Consider the following 21787-nt stretch of genomic DNA (forward strand, 5'->3'; position numbering starts at 1 on the left):
ACAAAACTCGTCAAAATAGCGGCAACAAAACCGTGTTGCTGAAGCCGCGATGTCATCACCGCGACGTCATCACCGTGGCGATAACAGCGCGGCGACAGAATGGCTCTTTAAAACAGTGCGGCGGCAGAAAGCCGATTTAAATTAAGGTAAGGGTTAGGATTAGGTTTAGGGGTTTGGTTTGGGGTTAGGGTTAGGGTTAGGGTGCTGAGTGCTTCGGAAGGCGCGGATTTGCCCTCCACGGTTATGTCATCGCGCTAGGGTCACCTTTTTCCTTAGCGCTTCGGATGGCGCGGATTTGCCCTCCACGCTTATGTCGGCGCGGATAAGGGCTTTGCGGTTTTGTCGGTGAACCCCCCATTGCTACTGTCTGGTTGTGAGCAGGGTTCGCGTTGCGAGCCAACATGAGGCTACACGGGCAGAATGTTGCAAGTCTGGAAATACATTGCTCCCCCTCGCCTTTACAGGAGGTCCTCAACTTACAACCATTCGCTTAATGACCGTTTGAAGTTACAACAGCATGAAAAAAAGGACCGTATTTTTCGGAGTATAAGGCGCACCAAGATTTTGAAGAGGCAAATTTAAACAAAAAGTGTTTGCTAAAACGGGCCAGCTTTATGTCAAAAAAAGGGCATGCATAGCCTTTAGGAGGCTTGTAGAGTGCTCCTGGGGTTAGGGTTAGGGTCCATTACTATTAACCAGTGAAACGCCTTCAGAAAACTGTGGTTGTTTCATCACTGGAGGCTTTTAAAAAGAAATTGGACAGCCATTTGTCTGAAATGGTATATAGGGTTTCCTGCCTGAGCAGGGGGTTGGACTAGAAGACCTCCAAGGTGCCTTCCAACTCGGTTAAATCACCAGGAATGGCAGTACTGCAGTCCAAGGTCTGGGGCAGGGATAAAATTCAGCAGGTTCTGACAGGTTCTGGAGAACCGATAGCGGAAATTTTGAGCAGTTCGGAGAACCGGCAAATACCACCTCTGGCTGGACCGAGAGTGGGGTGGGAATGGAGGTTTTTGCAGTATCCTTCCCCCTGGAGTGGGGAGGGAATGGGCATTTTGCAGTATCCTTCCCCTGCCATGCCCACCAAGCCACACCCAGAGAACCGGTAGTAAAAAAATTGGAATTTCACCACAGTCTGGTGGGAGGAGGGGGCAGGCATCCACGTGAGCCTAAAAAGCTTTAAATGCAACTCATAAATGCCTTAAGAGAGCTGGCACCAAATGACACGTTTAATGCCAACAATGAGGAAAATAATTATATGCATGCTACAGTACAGTAATGTCAACTGTATAGAATTATTCCAGGGTAAAATTAGATGAATCATACATGGCTTTGTTCTGAATCTGCCATTCCTTTAGTTAAGGTAATAATAATAATAAAAAAATTGAGTTGAGCTTGGCCTCTTGTGGATGGACATGCCTATGTATTTTTCTTGGGAGAAACACAGGAGTTGTTTACTGCAGCTGGACTTGCAACAGTTCATTTAGCAACCGTTCAAAGTTACAACATCACTGGAAAAGTGACTTGGGACTCAACAGCCATTGCAGCATCCCCAAGGTTATGTAATCAAAATTCAGAGGCATGGCAACTGGCATGTATTTATTATGGTGGTTGCAGTGTCCCGGGGTCATGGGATCCCCTTTTGTGACAAGCAAAGACAATGGGGAAGCCAGATTCACATAACAACCGTGTCACTAACTGAACAACTGCAGGGATTCACTTAATACCTTATGAAAGAAACGTCCTTCTGGGTTCGGCTCCAAGTGGGGGAAAAGACACTGGAGACATGGAGGCTGCTCAGAAAGATGGTTTATTGGTGGACAGGACACCATTTCTTGAGACCTGAACAGAAAAGGTGAATCACATGCTTCAATGTTGGTGGAGAAGAAGAGAAGGAAGGACTGAGATGCTGAAAGGCCCTGGTTTTATGCTCTCTCTGGCCTTTGATCTTAATCTTGTATTCTGATTGGTTGTCAAGCTCCCATGGGGCCATGCAGGAGCAACTCTCTAGGCTGCGTTTTGAATCCAGGTTTGGTTGAGTTCTCAGATGCCATGTGGGGAGTTGGGTAAAGGCCCAATATTATCATGCCTTAATCCCATCCCCCTGGAGCTGAAGGGGAGAACTCTTTATTATGTAAAGTGGACTGGCTTGGCCTTCTTAATGGCCCATTGACAGGGCAGGAAGCTACAGGCAGCTATTCTGTCTTTTAAAACATATTTCTTTCTTTTCACATCCAGAGAAATATTCTGCCTTTTCAATATTTCCTAGGATGTTTCAGTTTTCTGGGAGAGGGCTGGTTGATAACTTCCTCCATACCTTTGGAAAGAAAGGTTGTAAAATGGGGAAGAGGATTAGGGGACTGGAGGCTAAAACTTATGAAGAACGGTTGCAGGAACTGGGCATGTCTAGTTTAATGAAAAGAAGGACTAGGGGAGACATGATAGCAGTTTTCCAATATCTCAGGGGTTGCCACAAAGAAGAGGGAGTCAAACTATTCTCCAAGGCACCTGAGGGTAAAACAAGAAGTAATGGGTGGAAACTAATCAAGGGGAGAAGCAACTTAGAACTAAGGAGAAATTTCCTGACAGTTAGAACAATTAATCAGTGGAACAGAAGTTGCCTCCAGAAGTTGTGAATGCTCCAACACTGGAAGTCTTTAAGAAGATGTTGGATGGCCATTTGTCTGGAACGGTATAGGGTTTCCTGCCCAGGTAGGGGGTTAGATTAGAAGACCTCCAAGGTCCCTCTGTTATTCTGTTCTATTCTAAATGCTCTGTTGTCTTCCTTTCAAATGTTAATAAGTTCCACTACCTCCCCTACCAGCTCAGTAGGTCCTGCCAGGGAAATAATTAAAAACATGTGTAGTGAAACTAGTTCCAGGTAGCTTCCTAAAGCAGTTGGCTTTCATTTTTCTCCTGTTTTTTTCACCTTTGCTGGTGTGGGATTACCTGGAGGATCAAGTACTAATCCAGTCTGATCCCTTTTCAAGGCCACACAAGGTGGAAAATGTATCCCTGCTTGCAAATGTTTCAAATAAGCACATAGGATGTTTTTACTGTAAACTATCTGCGTAGAAATTTCTTTCCCCGTGTAAATGGGGCTGGTGGAAACCTGAAAGCAGATTTTTGATATAAAGTTGCTGCCTTAAGCATTTAGAAACAACGATTTTTTTTAAAGTACACAGTTTTATTTATGACCAGGGTAAAAGAACAGGTAATCATTAATTTACTACCACTCGTTGAAAGTTGCAACAGCAGTGGAAAAAGAGACTTATGGTTATTTCTCACACTTACAATCACTGCAGCATTCCATGGTCACCTGATCAAAATTCAGCCGCTTGGGAACTGAGTCAAATTTATGATGGCTGCGTTGTCCTTGGGTTGTTGTGATTCCCTTTTGTGACCTTCTAACACATGTGGTGGCTCAATGGCTAAGATGGTGAGCTTGTTGATCAGAAAGATCAGCAGTTCGGCAGTTCAAATCTCTAGTGGCACGTAACAGAGTGAGCTCCCGTGACTTCTCCCAGCTTCTTAAAGAGAGCCGAGGTGGCGCAGTGGTTAGGGTGCAGTACTGCAGGCCACTTCAGCTGACTGCTAACTGCAGTTCAGCGGTTCTAATCTCACCGGCTCAAGGTTGACTCAGCCTTCCATCCTCCCGAGGTGGGTGAAATGAGGACCCAGACTGTGGGGGCGATATGCTGACTCTGTAAACCGCTTAGAGAGGGCTGAAAGCCCTATGAAGCGGTATATATAAGTCTAACTGCTATTGCTATTGCTATTCTCCCAACCTAGCAGTTCGAAAGCACATAAAAAATGCAAATAGAAAAACAAGAACCACATTTGGTGGGAAGGTAACAGCGTTCCCATGCGCCTTCGGCATTTAGTCATGTCGGCCACATGGCCACAGAGATATCTTTGGACAACGCTGGCTCTTCAGCTTTGAAACAGAGATAAGCAACGCCCCCTAGAGTCAGGAATGACTAGCACACATAGGCGAGGCCTTTACCTTAACAAACAAAGTCAATGGAGAAGCCAGATTCAATAGCTGTATTACTAACACAGTAATTCCTTTAACTCAGTGGTCCCCAACCTTTTTATCGCCGCGGACCAGTCAGTCTTTGATAATTTTACCGTGGCCCGCTGAGCGCGCGCAGGGGTGGGGGGGCGTTGTTCGCGACGACACATTGATTGCGTACCTGCGCGGGGCTCTCTTCCCTGGAGCCTTTGCGCACAGCCCAGGAGCTTTTGCGCACGGCCCAGGAGCCTTTGCGCTGCAGCGATCATGTCCCCCGGCCGCTGCAGCGATCATGGCCCCCGGCCGCTGCGCGGCCCGGTGCCAGGTACTCCACGGCCCGGCACCGGTCCGCGGACCGGGGGTTGGGGACCACTGCTTTAACTGACAAGAAAAGTTGTAAAATGTTGCAAAACTCACTTAGCAACTGCCTTGCTTAGTAATGGAAATTTTGCACACCTGATACAGGTAGTTCTTGATTTAGGATCACGATTGGGACCAAAGAATTTCCATTGCTAAGCAAGGCGGTTGTTAAGTGAGCCAAAGATCATAATTTTATGATCTTTTTACCATGGATATTAAGCAAATTGCTGCATTTGTTAAGTGAATCAAATGGTCATTAAGCAAATCCGGTTCTCCCATTTATTTTGCTGGAAGATTTCAAATGGCAATCATGTAACCCACGGGACACTGCAATCACTTAAATACATGGTGGTTGCCAAGGACCTAAATTTTGACCCCATGAACCACAGGGATGCTACAATGGTCATAAGGGCGAGTACTGGTCACTAAAAGAAATGATTGTAAGTCCAGAACTACCTGTACAGGAGTTAGTTGTTGTTGTTAGTTGCAAAATTGTGTCCAACTCGTTGCAATCCCATGGACAATGTTACTCCAGGCCTTCCTGTCCTCTACCATCCTTTGGAGTCCATTGAAGCTCACGCTGACTCCTTCGGTGACTCCATCCAGCCACCTCATTCTCTGTTGTCCCCTTCTTCTTTTGCCCTCCATCTTTCATTAGGTGGCCAAAGTATTTGAGTTTCACCTTCAGAATCTGGCCTTCTAAAGAGCAGTCAGGGTGGATCTCCCCTAGGACTGACCGGTTAGATCGCCTTGCAGTCCAAGGGACTCGCAGGAGTCTTCTCCAGCACTTCTCCAGAGTTCAAAGGCCTCCATTCTTTGGCGCTCAGCCTTCCTTATGGTCCAACTTTCACAGCCATCCATTGCAACTGGGAAAACCATCGTGTTGACTAGACGTGCTTTTGATTGGCAGGGTGGTGTCTCTGCTTCTTAGTATGCTGTCTAGATTTGCCATAGCTTTCCTCCCCAGGAGCAAGCGTCTTTTAATTTATTGGCTGCAGTCCCCATCTGTGGTGGTCTTGGAGCCCAGGAAAATAAAATCTGTCCTCCACTACCTCCATTTCTTAACCATCTATTTGCCAGGAATTGAGAGGGCCGGATGCCATGATCTTAGTTTTCTTAACGTTGAGTTTCAAGCCAACTTTTGCACTCTCCTTGTCCAGGAATTACAAATGCCTCGAATGTGGAAAGCAAGAACTGTGTGTTAATTGTCACGTTGTTTGCTCCTCAGGTTTGCAAGACGACCATGACCTCAAGTTCCTGCTGCGGGGAAGTCACCTCTTAAAAGTCAAGTCCACTTCCTGGAGAAGAGAGAGGTTTTACAAGCTCCAGGAAGACTGCAAGACCATATGGCAGGAATCCAAGAAGATGCTTCGATCCCCAGAGTCACAGCTTTGTAAGTATCTGCCTATTGCACTCTGGGTACACCACCCTAGAATAGAGTTGTCGCAAAGGTGCTTTTTCAAAACTCAGCTGGACAGTTGTTTCCTTGAGGAAATAAAAAGATGTTTCGCTTCTCATCCGAGAAGCTTCATCCGTTCTGCTGGACAGTGGGTGGGGATGCAAGGATTGTATTTCTTTGCAGTCATCTGGTCATTAGCACGCTCTCTGAGAGCCGTTGAAGCCACTTGGAGTTTATCTGCGCCAGAGGTGAAATCCAGCAGGTTCTGGAGAACCAGTAGCAGAAATTTTGAGTAGTTCAGAGAACCGGTAATGGAAATTTTGAGTACTTCAGAGAACCAGTAGCAAAATTTTGAGTAGTTCAGAGAACCGGTAGTGGAAATTTTGAGTAGTTCAGAGAACTGGTAGCAAAATTTTGAGTAGTTCAGAGAACCAGAGGCAAAATTTTGAGTAGTTCAGAGAACCGGTAGTGGAAAGTTTGAGTAGTTCAGAGAACCGGTAGTGGAAATTTTGAGTAGTTCAGAGAACCGGTAGTGGAAATTTTGAGTAGTTCAGAGAACTGGTAGCAAAATTTTGAGTAGTTCAGAGAACCAGAGGCAAAATTTTGAGTAGTTCAGAGAACCGGTAGTGGAAATTTTGAGTAGTTCAGAGAACCGGTAGTGGAAACTTTGAGTAGTTCAGAGAACCGGTAGTGGAAATTTTGAGTAGTTCAGAGAACTGGTAGCAAAATTTTGAGTAGTTCAGAGAACCAGAGGCAAAATTTTGAGTAGTTCAGAGAACCGGTAGTGGAAATTTTGAGTAGTTCAGAGAACCGGTAGTGGAAATTTTGAGTAGTTCAGAGAACTGGTAGCAAAATTTTGAGTAGTTCAGAGAACCAGAGGCAAAATTTTGAGTAGTTCAGAGAACCGGTAGTGGAAATTTTGAGTAGTTCAGAGAACCGGTAGCGGACATTTTGAGTAGTTCAGAGAACCGGTAGTGGAAATTTTGAGTAGTTCAGAGAACTGGTAGCAAAATTTTGAGTAGTTCAGAGAACCGGTAGTGGAAATTTTGAGTAGTTCAGAGAACCGGTAGCGGACATTTTGAGTAGTTCAGAGAACCAGTAGCAAAATTTTGAGTAGTTCAGAGAATCGGCAAATGCCACTTATGGCTGGCTCCAGAGTGGGCTGGAAAAGAGATTTTGCAGTATCCTTCCCCTGCCACGCCCACTAAGCCACACCCACCAAGCCACACCACGACACCAAACTATGCCCACAGAACTGGTAGTAAAAAAAATTGAATTTCACCACTGATCTGCGCCCTCCATCCAGGGGTGGGTTGCTACGGGTTCGGCCAGGTTCGGGAGAACCCATAACTCATGTTATGGCCAGTTCGGAGAAACTCCAAATCCACACACCCTGCCCCTCCCTCCCCTCCCAGGAGTAAAACGGGATGCATCCCGTTTTAGATGCAAGGTAAATGGGGGGTCCATGCGGAAGCTCGGGGAGGGGGAAAACGGGCCTCCTGGAAGTTCCGGAAGGCTGGAAATGGCCCTGTTTCTGGCCTCCGGAGCCCGGGGGAGGCAGTTTTCACCCACCCAGAGGCTCACGGAAAGCCCCTGGAGTCTGGAGGAAGTGAAAGTGCCCCCCCACTGCAGTGGTGCAGGAGGCCAACTAGGCCACACCCACCATGGCCACGCCCACCCAGCAACCAGGCAGAGAGCCCATTGCTGAAATTGTTGAAGCCCTCCCCTGCCTCCGTCCTATCAGAACCTATCCTTCCGTTTCTCACCATCCAATCAGAACTGATATAGCTTCTTGGAGGAAAAGCGAAACTTCTTCCTCCTCCTCAAATAAGGAAACAAAGTTTTACTGCTTTTTGAAAAAGCACCTTTGGGCCAACCGTGACCTGGATGACTGAGAATCTTCCATGGAATAAGGAAAGAATATTATTTCCCCCCCCCCGCCCCCTATTTTATTGAAAAAGAAGATTCGTGATTGAAAATAAATAGGCAGCTCAAACCAGCCACCCTCTGCAACGTGCCAGAAATCTGTTTAAATATTGATACAGTTGGTGCAACAAACTGCGTTGCGGTTTGAGTTGGCTGCCAGCCCCCACAACGGGGTGAATAGAGTCTAATGCAGCATTCCAAATAAGCCTTGAACGGATGTAAAAATAATATTGTTTAAGTTTGCACAACGTATTTAATTTTATTGGCATTCAACCATTTGGTGGGTGGTGTGTAACTGAGCAGTCTATGATCAGAATGGATTGTCCTGTCAAATACAATTTGTAAATTCAGTTAAATTGAGAAAGATATTCAGGTAGATAGATTTGGTATTTATTCGATTTGTAAGCCGCCCTATTCCCCAAAGGGACTCAGGGCGGCTGAAGAAAAGCCAAGGGAAGGGGAACAAATAGAGAAAAGTAAGACAAAAAACAGGACAGTGATACAAACAATTAAAAAAACACAGCAAGCACAGCAAATTCGAGTAGTGGGGGGGGGGAACTCAACCCCAGGCTTGCTGGGAGAGCCAGGTCTTAACGGCTGTCCGGAAGGCCTGAAGGGTGGCGAGGGTCCGAATCTCCACGGGGAGCTCGTTCCAAAGGGCCGGAGCAGCCACAAAGAAGGCCCTCCTCCGAGTGGTCGACAGCCAGCATTGGCCGGCAGATGGAATTCGGAGGAGGCCTAATCTGTGGGATCTAATGGGTCTGTGGGAGGTAATTGTCAGGAGGCGGTCTCTCAAGTACCCAGGTCCAATACCATGAAGGGCTTTATAAGTGACAACTAGCACCTTGAAGCGTATCCGGAGACCAATAGGCAGCCAGTGCAGCTCGCGGAGGATAGGTGTGACGTGGGTGTACCGAGGCGCACCCACAATCGCTCGCGCGGCTGCATTCTAGACCAGCTGAAGTCTCCGAACACTCTCCAAGGGCTGCCCCATGTAGATGGGTAAGTAGGTAGCTGGGTGGGTGAATGGATGGATGAATAGATGGATGGATGAGATAGATGGATGGATGGATAGATGGGTGGGTGGATAGATAGAGAAATAGCAATAGCAGTTAGATTTATATACCGCTTCATAGGGCTTTCAGCCCTCTCTAAGTGGTTTACAGAGTCAGCATATTGCCCCCAACAACAATCCGGGTCCTCATTTTACCCACCTCGGAAGGATGGAAGGCTGAGTCAACCCTGAGCCGGTGAGATTTGAACAGCCGAACTGCAGAACTGCAGTCAGCTGAAGTAGCCTGCAGTGCTGCACTTAACCACTGCACCAGGTAGAGGTAAAAATAGATGGATAGAGAGAGGGGGAGAGGGAGGGAGAGAAATAGAGGTATAGATAGATGGATAGGGAGGGGGGTAGAGGGAGAAAGAGAAGAAGAGAGAGAGAGAGAGAAATAGAGGTATAGATAGATGGATAGAGAGAGGGGGGGAGGGGGAGAGAAAGAAAGAAAGAGAGAAATAGAGGAAGAGAGAGAGGGCAAGAGACCCTCATCTGTAGTTCTCCGATCTGAAAACGTATGCCATAAATTAGATTACTGAGAAAGTACAGGTAGTTCTCGATTGTCAATCATTCGTTTAGCAAAATGACAATGGCACTGACAAAAGTGAGTTATCACCAATCTTCACCATTGCTGCCTCTCCCTGGCATGTGAAATTCAGGCACTTGGCAATTGGCACATATTTACAATGGTTGCTGCTGCATTCCTGGGTCACACGTTCTGCATTTGTGACCTTCTCACCTGGCTTCTGAGAGCAATTGCACACATGATCCCCCTTGCACTCCCCTGCCCCCCACTCCTGCCCCCACATGTCCCCCCCACATGCATGCACGGCAGAGACCCAAAAACCAGCTGGCCGGTGGGAGGCGTGTGCGCATGCACAGTGGAGCTGAGCTGGGGTGACGGCTTGCGTGCCCGCAGATAGGACTCCGCGTGCCACTTGGGGCACATGTGCCATAGGTTCGCCATCACGGGGATAGACTCTACCTGTCTCCCTGGGTAGGTTTCATTTTTTTACTTAAACTGAACACGCTCCTTAGTTAAGTGGGCAGAGAATCATTAAAGGGTCCTTGCTCCTGTTGGGAGAAATGTCCACCTGGGTTCATCTCCAAGTGGGGAGAAAGACGCTGGAAACATGGAGGCTGTTTGGAAAGAAGGTTTTAATGCTGGACAGGATCTCGCGCCTTCAAGATATTGGATGAAGGGGGAAAAAAGAATGGGAGGGAATGTAAGAGTAGGAAAGAGGGGAGGAATGGGAAGAAGAGGGGAAGGGTAAAGGGGAGGAAGGGGAAGGAGAGAAGGGAAAGGAGAGGAGGAAGGAAGGAAGGAGAGAAGAAAGAGAAGAAAGGGGGTGGGAAGGAGGGAGGGAAGGAAGGAGGAAAGAAAGGGGGAAAGGAAAGAGAGAAGGAGAAAAGGAAGGAGGGAAGGAAGGAAGGAGGGAAGGAAGGAGGGAAGGAGAGAAGGAGGGAAGGGAAAGAAGGGAGGGAAGGAAGGGGAGTAGGAGAGAAGAAACGAGGGAAGGAAAGAGGGAGTGAGGGAAGAAGAAGTAGGACCGTTGTAAGATAAGATGGATCTATGGGATGGTAAGAAAGCAATCTTCAAGTATATTGTCAACTGTAGGGAAAAAATTGTTATAAATACATATTATTAATAACAGTTATGAGATCATATAATTGTGAATGTATATATGAAATTGATAAAATTAAAAATTAAAAAAGGGGGGGCAGAAGGGAAGAGATGCTGAGAGTCCCTGGGTTTTATACCCTCTCTGGGCTTTGGAATTTGAGCTTGTATTCTGATTGGTTGTTAGATTCCCATGGGACTATGGAAGGGCAACTCTGTCCTGAGTCCCAGGCTTGGTTGAGCCTTGCTAGGTGATGTATTCTTCCCAGATACCATGTGGTGAGATGGATAGAGGGCTAATCTTATCATGTCTTAATCCCATCACCCTGGAGCTGAAGGAGGGTGGGGCAGGGAACTGCAGGAAGCTGCTTTGCCTTTAAAAACATGTTTCTCCTTTACTCATCCAGGGAAATATAATATTCTGCCTTTTAAACATTTTTCCAGAATATCTCATTCTTCTAGGAGAGTGAGTGGGTTCTAACTTCCTTCACTCCTAAATCCTTCTTTTAGGTTGGTCATTAACGGGTGAAACCCCTGGTGAACCAGTAAAGATCTTCCTGGGAACTGGTGCAAGAACAGCATAAAATATGGGAAACAGGCTGTCTATCTGTTGGGAGATTTTTCCACATTGGCATAAATCACTTCACTCCTTTCTCAAACCATCTATCTTCCCTGCCCAAAATGTGAATATTAGGTACCTCAAAAGAGTGTCCTTTTTTTTTCTTTTCAAACTAATCAAGGAGAGAAGCAATTTAGAAATTAGAATAAATTATTCTCACTTCTTAATAGTGAGAATAATTAAGCAGTGGAATAGCTTGCCTACAGAAGTTGTGGGTGCTGGACGTTTATAAAAAGAGATTGGACACCCATTTGTCTGAAATGGTATAGGGGTCCTGTTTGAGCAGGAGGTTGGACTAGAAGACCTCCAAGGTCCTTCCCAACTTTATTATTCTCTTATTCTGAGTTCATTTTCTTTTAAGTGCAGGTATAAATTGAGTATTCGCCAGTTAGAGACTTTAAAATATATTTAAAGTCGTGGAAGAACGTTCCGTGACCCTCCAATCTGGCCTTTGAGAATGTTGATTTTTTTTTTAAAGCCTTCCCATGTTTTTTTCTCTGCATTTTTAAAACCCAGTCACGTACATCTGACTTGACTTTCCCTGTTAATCCTACCTTCCTCATTTATTAGGGATCGGCCTTCAAGGAAAACAAACTCAAAAGGCACCCAAGAACAAAGCAAATAAGGGCGTAACTTTGAAATAACAAGAAAAATCTTGCAGCACATTTCCTGCATATACCAGATGTAAGGCACCTTCGAGCCTGGCCTAGTTTTTCAAGTATTTATAGAATTGTTAATGTGCACAATTGTTTCTGTTTGGCCTTAGGTCAAAGCGATTGCCATAGTTAAGGGGATTTGCAAACAAATAATTCCAGATAATATGTTTCTTTAAGGCTGTTTTATTTAGGCTTCGAAGTTCCAATTGACCACTTTGTTGTTGTTGTTAACTGCAAAGTCATGTCCGACCCACTGCGACCTCATGGACAACGTTCCTCCAGGCCTTCCTGTCCTCTACCATCCTCTGGAGTCCATTGAAGCTCACGCCGGCTGCTTCAGTGACTCCAGTCAGCCACCTCCTTCTCTGTCGTCCACTTCTTCTTCTTCTTCTTCTTCTTCTTCTTCTTCTTCTTCTTCTTCTTCTTCTTCTTCTTCTTCTTCTTCTTCTTCTTCTTCTTCTTCTCCTCCTCCTCCTCCTCCTCCTCCTCCTCCTCCTCCTCCTCCTCCTTTTGTCCTCAGTCTTACTCAGCATTAGGCTCTTCTCCAGTGAGTCCTTCCTCCTCATCAGGTGGCCAAAGTCTTTGAGTTTCCTCTTCAGGATCTGGCCTTCTAAAGAGCAGTCAGGGTTGATCTCCTCTAGGACTGACCGGTTGGATGGCCTTGCAGTCCAAGGGGCTCGCAGGAGTCTTCTCCAGCACCAGAGTTCAAAGGCCTCCATTCTTTGGCGCTCAGCCTTTCTTACGGTCCAGCTTTCACAGTCATCTATTGCAACTGGGAAAAACCAGTTGACCACTAGAGGGCAGGAAAGAAATCCAGAAAAATGTATCAGTTTGCTGCCCTCTGCTGGTCATCTGGAGTTTTGCAAAACCAATTTTGTTTTCTCATATCACAGACCTCAACTTACAATTATTCATTTATTGAATTTTCAAAGCTGAAGCACTAAAAATGTGACTTACAATCTCTCCTCGCACTTACGACCAATGCAGTATTCTCATGGTGACATGATCAAAATTGCCGCACTTGGCAACCAGCATGAATTCATGATGTTTGCAGCATCCTGTGGTCATGTGATCTTCCCAGTTGGTTTCCAGGGATCAAAGTGAACAGGAAGCCTGGGTTCTTTAACAACCAGATAATTCACTTAGCAATTGCAATGATTCATCTAATAGCCAAAAATATCATAAAATCAGGCATGATCACTTAACAACTACCTTGCTTAGCAGTGGAATTTCCAAGGTCTACCTCTATTATTACTACCACTTTTTCCTAAGTTTCCTAAAGTTTTGCAATTCACAACAAAGGCAAGAGAATGTTAGCTTCTTTTTTTTCCAAGTTCTCTCTAGTTTGTTTGTTAGCTAAATGTATTGGCACCTGGCACCAACAAGGTTAGCTAAAATCTCAACAAATACCTCCCAAAAATTCTGGAAAAGTGAATCAATACATGGAACATACTACCACTTATGGTGGACCTGTGAGGAGGTTAAAAGTTTTTGAAAAAGGATCAAAAAGTGGCTAGAGGTAATAACAGGTGTTAAAATAGAATGGAAACCTGAAGTTTTTTTAAAATTAGGAATAATGACTGTGAAATATAAAAAAGAAATTCAGTATTTAATATTACATATAACTACGGCGGCAAGGATTGCCTTTGCCCAGAAACAGAAAAGCAAATTAATTCCAAGCAAAGATGAAATAATAAGAAAGGTTATGGACTGTGCTGAAATGGACAAATTAACAAAAGAAATCCAGGGAAAAGAAGAATCAGAATTCTACCAGAGATGGGATAAATGGATGGAGGAAAGAAACAAGGATCAATGAAGGAAGACAACAAAGCCCAAAAATAGTAGTTAAGGAGAATTAACACACATATATATATGTATCAGTGGTGGGTTTTAAACTTTTTTAGAACCTTTCTGTAGGTGTGGCCTGTTTTGTGGGGGTGGTTTGCCAGCCATGTGACAAGGTAGGAGTGGCTTGCCAGCCATGTGACTGTGTGGGCGTGGCCAACTTGTAAAATGTGGTGAAACTCATTTAACAATGCTCTCGCTTAGCAACCAAAATGTTGGTTCAGAAACTCTGGCATTTGAAGCACTCAAGTCTTAAAGCTGTCAAGTTACACCCCTAACCCTTTAGGGGAAAAAAACCAGGGGTGTTCAAACTCGACAGCTTTAAGACTTGTGGACTTCAACTCCCAGAATTCCTCCTCCAGTCATGTTGGCTTAGGAACTCTGGCATTGAAGTGTGCAAGTCTTAAAGCTGTCAAGTTACAAGACCCTTGCACCCCTAATCCTTTAGAAAAAAACCCCAGGGGTGTTCAAAGTTGACAGCTTTAAGACTTGTGGCCTTCAACTCCCAGAATTCCTCCTCTCACTCTTCATCTTGGTGATGTGCGGATGGGCAGGGGGAGGGAGCTGGAACCGGTTCTAAACGGCACTGTAGATTTGTGGAACCTCTTCTATAGAAGAGGTTAGAACTGGCAGGAACCCACCCCCGATATGTATCCAAGTGGTTTAAACTTACTAGAGGTAATCAGCCAATGTAGCAGACACTAAGATAAGAGGGTTAAGAATGGTGAAATACAAATGAAATATAATAGAAAGGGAAACAATATAAGGTGAGCGGTATCGATTGATAATTGCTATTAGAAAGAACAGGAAGCTCCTGTTCGTATTGTATTGTGTAAATGTGGTGTACGTCTAAGTTTTGTGTGTGTGTATTTTACATGTTTGTAAATAAAATTAAAAACTAAAAAAAAATGTATTGGCTGTTCAGGTTACCACTATCTACACTTCTAGAACAGTGTTTCTCAGTCTGAAGACATGTGGACTTCCAGAATTCCCTAGCCAGTGTGTGCTGACTTGGGGATTCCGGAAACCCATCTTCAAATGGGAAGCACACTTGTTAAGTGAATCTGGCTTCCCTATTAACTTTGCTCATCAAAAGGTCGAAAAAGAGAACCACACTGGAACCATCATAAATATGAGTCAATTGCAAAGCATCAGAATTTTAATCACATGACCATGGGGATGTTGCAATGGTCGTAAGTCTGAAAAATGGTCATAAGTCACATTTCTTTCAGTGCTTCTTGTAACTTTGAACAGCCACTAAATTAACTGTTGTAATTTGAGGACTACCTGCATTGGTACAAATCTCTGTTTTCTTACGTCACAGTTGTAGTTCTTCTATTTGCTAGTCTTTGCAGTTTGTGATTGTCTCCCGTTCTTTCGCTTCTGTTCCTCTGCCTCCAGATATTGCCACATCCATTATCCAGACTTTTTTCCCCCCTTGTTGACAATTGTGAAATCTGGATTGCTTGTTTATTTGAATTCTAAAGTCCCAGAGCAATTTAGCTCCTTCATTTCCTATGACTTTCTCTATTTTTATGGTTCCACCAGTTCTTGTCTGCAGGCAAATGATACAGTATTTGTTGCAGATCTTCCAATGCACCATTGTTGCTACTTTGTCGTTGTTAGTACCATGTTTCCCAGAAAATACGACCTGTCCTGAAACTAAGGCCTTGCCACATTTTTCACATGGGCAAAAATATAAGCACACCCCCAAAAATAAGCCCCTTGGACATTCCCCCCACTCCGGCCAGGCAGAGCACACTCACAGACCTAGTGGTATCCCGAAGGTGCCAAGCCGCAAGAACGAGGTTGGGGGCAAAGGCGCTCGCGTTGCTTGGTGCTTTCAGGGTACTGCTGGATAAGTCAGCGGCACTATGCCCAGCTGAAGTGGGGGGGGGGTTGCCGGGCAGCTGCTCTCTTGCAAGCGGGCTCCCAAAGAGCCAAGCACAGCCTCGGGGTCGAGTGGCTGTGTTGCGCTGTCTCAGCAGCAACACAGCAACCATGAAGTGACCACACTCGCGAGCAGCCACCTGGCAACCCCCCTTTCCAGCCGGGCACAGTGCTGCTGACCGATCTAGCGGTACCTGGAAGGCACCAAGCAACGCGAGCGCCTGTTCACCGCACTCCGCCTTCTACAGCGCAGCGCCTTAGGTGAGTGAATGGGGCTCTGCATGGCTGGAGAGGGGGGTTGCGCGAGCAGCTTTTTCACTCCTCGCTCGCACGACTCGCAGGCTCATAATGCTCTTGGCTAACTCTACAGTACCTTTAGAGCCAGGGCATCTCCATTGATGGCGATGCCCACTGCTTGTTTTTTTTTTTTCTGCTTTCAAAGCACAGAGGACGGATGCCGCTCTGGGAGTGCACTCTATGATTGTGGAGAGCGTACAACCATAGAGCGTACTCCCAGAGCAGCATCCGTCTTCCGTTGTGGCTTCCTAAGCATGGAAGTAGAATACTGCTCTGGGAGTTCTTCTGGTTTGGGGTAAAAACAGCCCATAGCGAACAATGACCGCGGTATTCAATTTACAACTGCAGCATTTGTTTTATAACCATAAAGGTGCCTTAACACAGGGCTTCCCAAGTCCTAGGCCATGGACCCAAACTGCAGCCCATTTGGAATTGGGCTGTGCAAACTCCCTTTTGTGTGTGTAAAGTTTCATTTGCTTAAGCAGGTACCCACCACTTGTGCAAATGACACTGCATGCACTCGTGTGTGCCTGCCTCTTTCCCAGAACCATCCCCTCTCCCCTGCCCCCTCCCCCTTGTTGGGCAGTGGTGGGATTCATTTTTTTTTTACTATCAGTTCTGGGGACGTGGCTTGGTGGGCGTGGCAGGGAAAGAATACTGTAAAATCCCCATTCCCTCCCGATCAGCTGGGACTCGGGAGGCAGAGAATAGATGGGGGCGGGGCCAGCCAGAGGTGTATTTGCCAGTTCTCCGAACTACTCAAAATTTCTGCTACCGGTTCTCCAGAACTGGTCAGAACCTGCTGAATACCAGCTCTGCTGTCAGGCCACCAAGATGGACAGATTGGTGACCACTGCCTTAATAACTGTTTCAAAATTGGTAGAAAAACCATGTCTAGTCACATGGTGACTTTATTATGACCATTATAATTTACAACTGTTCAGGTAGTCCTTTGACTTACGACCACAGTTGAGCTCAAAATTTGTTGCTAAGCAAGGCAGTTATTAAGTGAATTGTGTCCTATTTACAACCTTGCTTGACCCACATAGAGCCAAGGTGGCGCAGTGGTTAGAGTGCTGTACTGCAGCCACTTCAGCTGATTCTTATCTGCAGTTCAGCGGTTCAAATCTCACCGGCTCAAGGTTGACTCAGCCTTCCATCCTTCCGAGGTGGGTGAAATGAGGACCCAGGCTGTGGGGGCAATATGCTGACTCTGTAAACCACTTAGAGAGGGCTGAAAGCCCCATGAAGCAGTATATAAGCCTAACTGCTATTGCTATTGCTACATGTTAAGTGAATCACAACAGTTGTTAAGTCAGTAATGTGGTCGTTAAGTGAATCTGGCTTCCCGGTTGACTTTGCTTGTCAGAAGGTCGCAAAACAGGATCGTGTGACCTCGTGACAGTGCAACTGTCATAAATACGAGTCAGTTGCCCAGCGTCCAAATTTTGATCATGTGATCCTGGGGATCCTTGCAACGGGCTTTAAGTATGAAAAAAAAATAATTAAGTTCCTTTTTCTGTGTCCTTGTGACTTTGAAAGTCTAAAACTTTATCAGCTCTTCCTGCAGATAACTGAAAAGAAAAATAGGATGAACAGCCTGAATGTTCTATGTGGCTGTGCGTGGGGAAGCAAATCAGTACAGCTGCATCATTTGGCTATGCATTTCCTAAGAATTATCCTTGATCTTGGCTTACTTAGATAATGGCTGACATCTTATCTGTCCAGCGGGAGATGCTAAGCAGTGGAATTTGCTAACACAGGATGGGTTGCTGGATGAGATAAAGTCAGGAAGGATAAAACTATCCAAGGCCAGGAAGGAGAAATCCATTTTAAGTCCAGCCTTAAAATAAAGGTTTGTTATAAAATGCATTAATTTGGAACTCTAAGAAGAAACTTTTTTTTCCTAATTCGTTCGCATGGTGAGATGGGGGCTATTTGCAAACAATAAACGCAGATTCTCAGTTTCTATATACGGTAATTTGAACTGCAAATGTGCTCGGATGGGCCTACAAGCTATTGCACTCAGAAAGCCATCTAAATAACCAGCATTATGATTGATTTAAACCAGACCCAAAACAACAACGACAAACTGATTTGAAACCAGTTGCTTTTCAGAATTCAGATTCATTTTTTTAAAAAAAACTGAAGGATTTTAAGTGGGGTATATTTTAAGTTTGTGTCTATAATTTAAGAGCCAATTTGGTGTACTGGTAAAGTTGCTGGTTTAGAAACCAGGAGCTGTGAATTGTAGTTCTCCTTTTAGGTATGAAAGCCTCCTAGGTGACTTTGGGCCAATCACCAGGAACCTGTGAGTTCTAGTTCTGTATTAGAAATGAAAGCTAGCTTGGTGACATTGGGCCAGGCCTTGTCTCTTAGCAAAGAACAACTCAAAGAGTTGTTGCTATGAGGAAAGTAGAAGGATGATGGTGTATAAGATATGTTTGCTACCCTGAATCTGTACTGTTTATAAAAATAATGGCAGTGTGTGTGTGTGTGTGTATGTTTGTGTGTATGTTCCACCATAACTCTGGAACGCCTCGAGCAATTTCAACCAAACTTGGTACACAGATTACGTACCCTGTGGAAACAAATACTGTGGGGTAAGACACCCCTAACTCCCCTCAGTGTGTGTATTCTGTTAAGATACAGCCTGTTGTGCCTTAAAATGGCTTCTATTGTACAAGTGCAGTGGAGTTGCCATAGTAACGGGTTCACAGTACTCCTCAAGGGGGCTCCCTCTGATAAGGGGGAAAATCCAACATTAGAAATTACATTTGGTCCGGACATTTTCCCCATATAAATAAATAACCGGGCAACACTGGGTTATCAGCTAATTGTATTCCAATATCTCAGGGGTTGCCACAAAGATGAGGCAGTCAAACTATTTTCCAAGGCACTTGAGGGCAGAACAAGAAGCAATGAGTGGAAACTAATCAAGGAGAGAAGAAACTTAGAACTGAGGAGAAATTTCCTGTGACAGAACAATTAATCAGTGGAACAGAAGTTGCCTCCAGAAGTTGTGAATGCCCCAACATTGGAAGTCTTTAAGAAGATGTTGCATAGCCATTTGTATGAAATAGTATAGGGTTTCCTGCCTAGGCAGGGGGTTGGACTAGAAGACCTCCAAGGTCCCTTCCAACTCTGCTATTGTATTAATTACTTGTAAAATAACAAAAGTAGAATAAAAAAAATCCAATAAATATTTTCTAAAAAACATCAATATTATTACGGATTCAATACAATAGCAGAATTGGAAGGGACCTTGGAAGTCTTCTAGTCCAATGGATGGATGGATGGATGGATGGATGGATGGATGGATATGATAGATAGATGATAGATAGATAGATGATAGATATGGATGGATGGGTAGGTAGATAGAGAAATAAAGAGAGAGATGATAGTTAGTTAGATAGATAGATAGATAGATAGATAGATAGATAGATAGATAGATAGATAGATAGATAGATAGATAGATAGATATGGATGGATGGATGGATGGATGGATGGATGGATGGATGGATGGATAGATAGATAAAGACCTCTCCCATCCCTGTGATTTTATGTGGTTATTGCATATATATCTAACCATCTAACAATAAACCAGTTTTTTTACCTGCCTCTGATGACAAATGTTGGGTTTGCTCCTACAGTCTCCATTGAAGAAATCCAAGATGTCAGGCCAGGCCATAAGACCGAAGGGATGGAAAAATATGCTAAGGATGTCCCTGAAGTCCGTTGCTTCTCTATCATTTTCAAAGACCAGAAGAAAAACTTGGACCTCATTGCTGGTTCTGAAACGGATGCAAATCACTGGGTATTCGGCTTGGGAAAAATCATTGCCAAAAGCAATTCAATGAGCCAGAGGCAGAAATTACAACAGTATCCTTTTTTTAAAAAGTCTGTACATTTGAGAAGAATTTACGGGGAGGAATGAGCTATATTGTATTTTATGCTTTATGCCAACTTTCCTCGAAAGATTATGGGACTGTCTTTCTGTAGCTAAATTCTCTATAGCCCCAGGGGAATCAGTCTTTTTCAATCTTGGCAACTTTAAGACGTGTGGACTTCAACTCCCAGAATTCCCTAGCTTGAAGGGTCCTTGCAAAGAATTCTGGGAAGACCACACATTTTAAAATGGCCAGTTTGAGAAACACTGCTTTATGACCAGCCTTTCTCAATAGTGGCAACTTAAATGGAAGGACTTTAACTCCCAGAATTCTCAGCAAGGGCCATTCTGCCTCCAGGATTCTGGCTCGTACTCTACCACAGGAGTGTCAAACTCAATTTCATTGAGGGCCGCATCAATGAGCTGAGGTGGGCGTGGCCAGGGGGCATGGCCAGCTTGACGTCAGTCATGTCAGGGCAGTGGTGAAATTTTTACTACCAATTCTGTGGGCGTGGCTTGGTGGGCATGGTAGGGAAAGGATACTGCAAAATCTCCATTCCCACCACACTCAAAGGGAAGGATACAGCAAAATCCCCATTCCCACCCCATTCCTGGGGGAAGGATATTGCAAAATCTCCATTCCCTCCCCACTCTGGGACCAACCAGAAGGGGTATTTGCCAGTTCTCTGAACTACTCAAAATTTCCACTACTGGTTCTCCAGAACCAGTCAGAACCGGCTGAATTTAATGCTTCCATCCGCACAATCTTACTGTACGGCTCGGAATCGTGGACTTTACTTAAAAGCGACCTGAACCTATTAGAACGATTCCAGCTAAGATGCCTGCGCAACATTCTGCACATAACTCTACGGGACCGATGGAAAAACGAAACGGTATTGCAACTGTGTAAAAACCAAACTACAATCGAACTTTACCTAAGAAGACAACGACTTAGATGGTTTGGACACGTTTGCCGTATGGACAATAGCCGATTACCTTACCGATCGATTAACTCGCTGCGACCGGATGGGTGGAAAATCGCACGAAATGCCCCAAAGAAAACGTGGATATCCCAAGTGGCTCACGATCTTCAACCACTCCATTTCTTGATAACCGATGCCCAACAAGCCGCCCTAAATCGGAATCAATGGCGTGCTGTAATCCGTGACGTCCTGCCCCTGGCCTTCACAATGCAGCGGTCACTGCCTTATGGACGTTGACATTTACGAAGATTAAGTCCAAGTAAGTCCTGTGTCAGGGGGCACCTGTGGTTTTCACTAGCAGAGGCACCGTGGGCTGGTCCTTCACTACTTCCAGGACAGCCCTGCGGGCCATATCTAAGCACCCCATGGGCCCGATCTTGAGTTTGACACCCTTCCTCTACATGTATAGAAGTTTGGAAATCCCAAACAGAACAGGTGTGGAGTCCCACAGTCACACATGATTGTGGTTTTCTGCCAAGAAAAGTCAATGGAGAAGCCTGATTCACTTAACGGCCATGTTGTTAACTTAACAACAACAGAGATTCACTTAACGTGTGGCAAGAAAGGTCATAAAATGGGGCAAAACTCACTTACTGCCTTGCTTAACAATGAAAAGCATGAACTCGATCGTAAATCGAGGATTACCTGTTGGCAAAAAAATTTTTTTTGAGCAAGTGGCATGTGAAATCTTAGCTTCTAATTAAGCCCATTTGGAAGGGGGGGGGTTGGAAATACCCTGTAATGCCTTCCAAGACTTGCCAACATTTCAGTTAAGATAGTCTAAATTTACCATTTAGCCTCATTTAAGTCTGTTGAAGCCCATAATTTCCAAAGTGAGCCTTGACCAAGGTTACTATGACTATATTTATCTCCTGGCCAAAGTTTTCTCTCAGGTTATAATTACCGGGATTATATTTAACTTGGTGTGTTTGTTTAGCAGAGGGTGGAGAGGACAGTGAAATACAAGAATTCGTTCTACACACACTTTGATGAAATGATGGAATTTGAAATTATTTGGATTGCACCAGGTCAGAAAAATCTGATACATCTACAGTACAGGTAGTCCTCAATTTATGACCATATTTGAGCCAGTGCCAGATTTTCCTATAGGCTAACTAGGCTTCAGCCTAGGGCCTCAAGATCAAGAGGGGCCTACATTCAAATTGTTAGCAAAATTAAAATTACACTGTTCTAAAAACAGTGAACACTAAAACACTGAACCGAAAATAAGGA

The 21787-nt window shown here is 44.8% G+C and overlaps 1 protein-coding gene across 2 annotated transcripts in view; it reads left to right on the forward strand.

The window, feature by feature from the left end:
* Window positions 1-21787, forward strand: part of PLCD1 (phospholipase C delta 1) — an 83576-nt gene that overhangs the window by 30555 nt on the left and 31234 nt on the right. For both annotated transcript variants that reach the window (XM_032235563.1, XM_032235562.1), the window contains exons 2-3: window positions 5604-5768; window positions 19336-19564. In XM_032235563.1, coding sequence (XP_032091454.1) covers window positions 5604-5768; window positions 19336-19564 — 394 coding nt within the window. The remainder of the gene's footprint in view (window positions 1-5603; window positions 5769-19335; window positions 19565-21787) is intronic.

The sequence above is a fragment of the Thamnophis elegans genome, chromosome Z, assembly GCF_009769535.1.
Source record: "Thamnophis elegans isolate rThaEle1 chromosome Z, rThaEle1.pri, whole genome shotgun sequence".
NCBI classification, from domain to species: domain Eukaryota; kingdom Metazoa; phylum Chordata; class Lepidosauria; order Squamata; family Colubridae; genus Thamnophis; species Thamnophis elegans.